A 3,088-nucleotide genomic window follows, 5' to 3' on the forward strand; every position below is an offset into this window, starting at 1 on the left:
ATCAGCTCCAGGCATGACGAAGCGGATATCATCCTCTTTTGGAAGGCCAAACAAAGTAGTTTCACTTTCACAACGAAACACAGCGCCTGCACGACATGGCAGCGGCAACAACAATACTACAGCGAGAATAAAAGTTATGCCTTCTTTCTTTGCGTGAACATTTGGGCGGTGTTATGCAAGTCTTCCCACATAGTGATGTAGACATGTGGGGGCGTGTTAGAACGAGCCGTTTTAGGTAGGTGTGGCTGACTCTTAACTTTTATAAAGAATATCTCTTTGGATTTGAGACTTTAGTCTTTGCAACTTTACAGATCTTCTTTATGCACCAAGAGCTTGTAACACTCCAAAGAGAAAGGAAAAATTTTTATCGCATCATATGACCCCTTTAAAGGGGTCCTATTATGCTTTTTCACTTTTTGTATTTTAGTCAGTGTGTAGTGTGTATGTTTGGGCATAAAACAGATCTACAAAGTTACAAATCTCAAAGTCCACTCCAAAGGGAGATATTAAATTTTTTTTAAATCCCTTTTCAAGAACTACAACGAACGGCTCGTTTGGACTACAGCGTTGTTTTCCGGGGTTTTGTGATGTCACAAAGCCGGCCCATTAGAATATCATAAAAATAATTCCCGCCTTCAGAAATTCAAATGGTTGGGGGGTGGGGAGGGGCGAGGTTGTGGTTAGAACGCTTGGTTGAGTGAGTGCATCAGACGAGACGACGATGAAGAAGAAGTGCTGCTGCAGTTTTAGTGCATCAGAGAAAACCAAGAAGAGCTGCTGTAGCGTCAAGTTTTCGCCATGTTGAAGAAATGCTGTTTTTTCATAAATTGCTGACAGTACAATATTGGACAGTGATGTAATCTGCAGAATTTACACTTCAATTATGTGACTATAATGTTAGAATTAAAGAACAATAAACATAATACATATTACCGTTGCACTTATCTGTACATAGAAAATGCACTTATTTTTAAGCGGTTGTTGACATCGTATCTAAAACGTGATTTAGCCAAAAAAACAACAACAATAACGTTACCACTCTAATATGTCTTGCAATATCCGTGCATGCAAAGGTTCTGCGCGATCCTCTTGTTCAATATTCTCGGGATCTGAATCCGGCTCAAATTGATATGCAGTATTGACGCCATCCTTAACTATACCGGAGCAGATGGAACTTGCTGCTTTGGCAAGGGGCGGGGCAGTACTGAAACACCGTCTAAGCTGTTCGCCAATCACAACGCACTGGGACAGCTAACCAATCACAACGCATTTCGTTTTTTCGAAAGGCGGGCCTTCATCAAAACCAGAACTAATCGAGCCGTTTGTGCCAGGCTGGGGAGAAAGGTATTTTAATAATGTAAATAATGTGGAAAATAATGCGTTTTTCGAACCGCCAAGCATGAGAGCATGTTCTAGTACACCCCCAAAACAAAATCAAGACTTTGTAAAAGAGCATAATAGGACCCCTTTAATTGATTAATTATTAATTACGATCATCTACAAGAAGTTACAATCTAAACACCATGAGGAGTGCTCACACTCTCACGAGTGGTTGTGCGGTTTAACGTGATTTTCCTCTGCTGTCTCACCGCAGGTGCTCTGGCCATATTGATCCCGGAGCTTGACCTGGTCATCTCTCTGGTGGGCTCCGTGAGCAGCAGCGCTCTGGCCCTCATCTTCCCTCCTCTGCTTCAGATCATCACCTTCCATAATGAAGACATGAAGCTCTGGGTGATGGTCAAGGACATCGGCATCAGTCTCATTGGCTTTGTGGGCTTTGTGGCGGGGACGTACATCTCTATCCAGGAGATTGTGGCTCGGAACAGCAGCAGACACAACGGCACACACCTGCATCTGCAGTGAATGCTGACATAGCGACAGATTAAATGTAGGCCGTACAGACCCACTGAATCATTTAGTCACTACATGCTCCTTTGATTTCTTCTGAATTCCGCTTGGGATTCCTCTTACAGAACTTACAGATTTTTTTTATGTGTTTTTGTCCTTTGGTTTTTGCCACACTGAAGTCTCTTCATATCGAGTTCCCAAGTTACATTGGTTTCAAAGACCTCGTTTTTACAAACTCTTTTGGGCCAAAGCCTTTTATCCAAATGTTATGGTGAATATTAATAGAATAATATCTATATTGCTCATTTGAATGTTTTGCTTACAGTCTTTCAAAGAGATTCTCAGTGAGTATTTTTTCACATTCATTTAGACTTGACAGGTTCATGTGTTGATTACTCATTTTGATTGTTTCTACATGGAAAGAAGTGATGTGAACAGTAATTTCTGCTTGTAACTGTGTATTTGTATTCTTAGGGCTCTTGTTTTCAATACCAAAAGCGAGTTATTTACTTCTGCATATTACACACAGACTCAACCTAGACTTGATTGTAAATATGTGGAAAATCCACTCGAGGTACAGAATGTTTTATGTTTGCACAATTACACAAAACCCAGTACCTCTCAGTCTCAACCAATCAAAACATGCGTCAGTTCAGTGGTCTCGAAACAATTTTATCTGCACAGTGTCTGCTGTTTCGGTCTTTTTTTATTGATTTACATATTTAAGTAATGTTTTATTGGTTTATTTTTTATTTGTGCCGCCTCGCGCATCAAACAGTATTTTATATTCAGCAGGTGCCATCAGTGAGTCATCTTGCTTAGAAATCTCTTGATATAACTTGATTTTTCTAAAAACATTTTTCTGATTACCACATTATTTCAGTATCCACATATGGCCAGTTCTCATTTCAGATGTGCAGTATATAATTGTTTTAAAACAGGCTCCAGATCTCATGATGTTTAGCACACAAACACTTCAAATTCAGGCAAAGCAACAGGAGTGTATTTTAACTATATGTACGTTGAGTAACTTTAATTTTAAAACACTTGTGCTGTTGTGTTAAACACACTTTTTACTGGGGTACTTGAATTTTTTGTTTTAGTTGTATGAATTTGCTATATATATTGATGGCAGTGCCAAAGTTATTGACTTTTATCATTTACTGTAATTTTTTTAGTTGCAGCTTTTGTAATTGCAGTATTATTTGATTTGACTTTTTGCGATTTCATGGATTTTCGC

General features: G+C 39.2%; 1 protein-coding gene across 1 annotated transcript in view; it reads left to right on the top strand.

Annotated features, from left to right (window-relative positions):
• LOC107567198 (proton-coupled amino acid transporter 1-like) overlaps positions 1–2,703 on the top strand; it is a 48,609-nt gene extending 45,906 nt beyond the window's left edge. Inside the window, exon 11 of the mRNA XM_016252840.1 lies at positions 1,595–2,703. Within this exon, the coding sequence (XP_016108326.1) occupies positions 1,595–1,863 (269 nt within the window). The 3' untranslated portion in view covers positions 1,864–2,703. The remainder of the gene's footprint in view (positions 1–1,594) is intronic.
• The last annotated feature ends 385 nt before the right edge of the window (positions 2,704–3,088 follow it).

This window comes from Sinocyclocheilus grahami, unplaced genomic scaffold, assembly GCF_001515645.1.
Source record: "Sinocyclocheilus grahami isolate Dianchi unplaced genomic scaffold, SAMN03320097.WGS_v1.1 scaffold1133.1, whole genome shotgun sequence".
In the NCBI taxonomy this organism is placed as follows: Eukaryota; Metazoa; Chordata; class Actinopteri; order Cypriniformes; family Cyprinidae; genus Sinocyclocheilus; species Sinocyclocheilus grahami.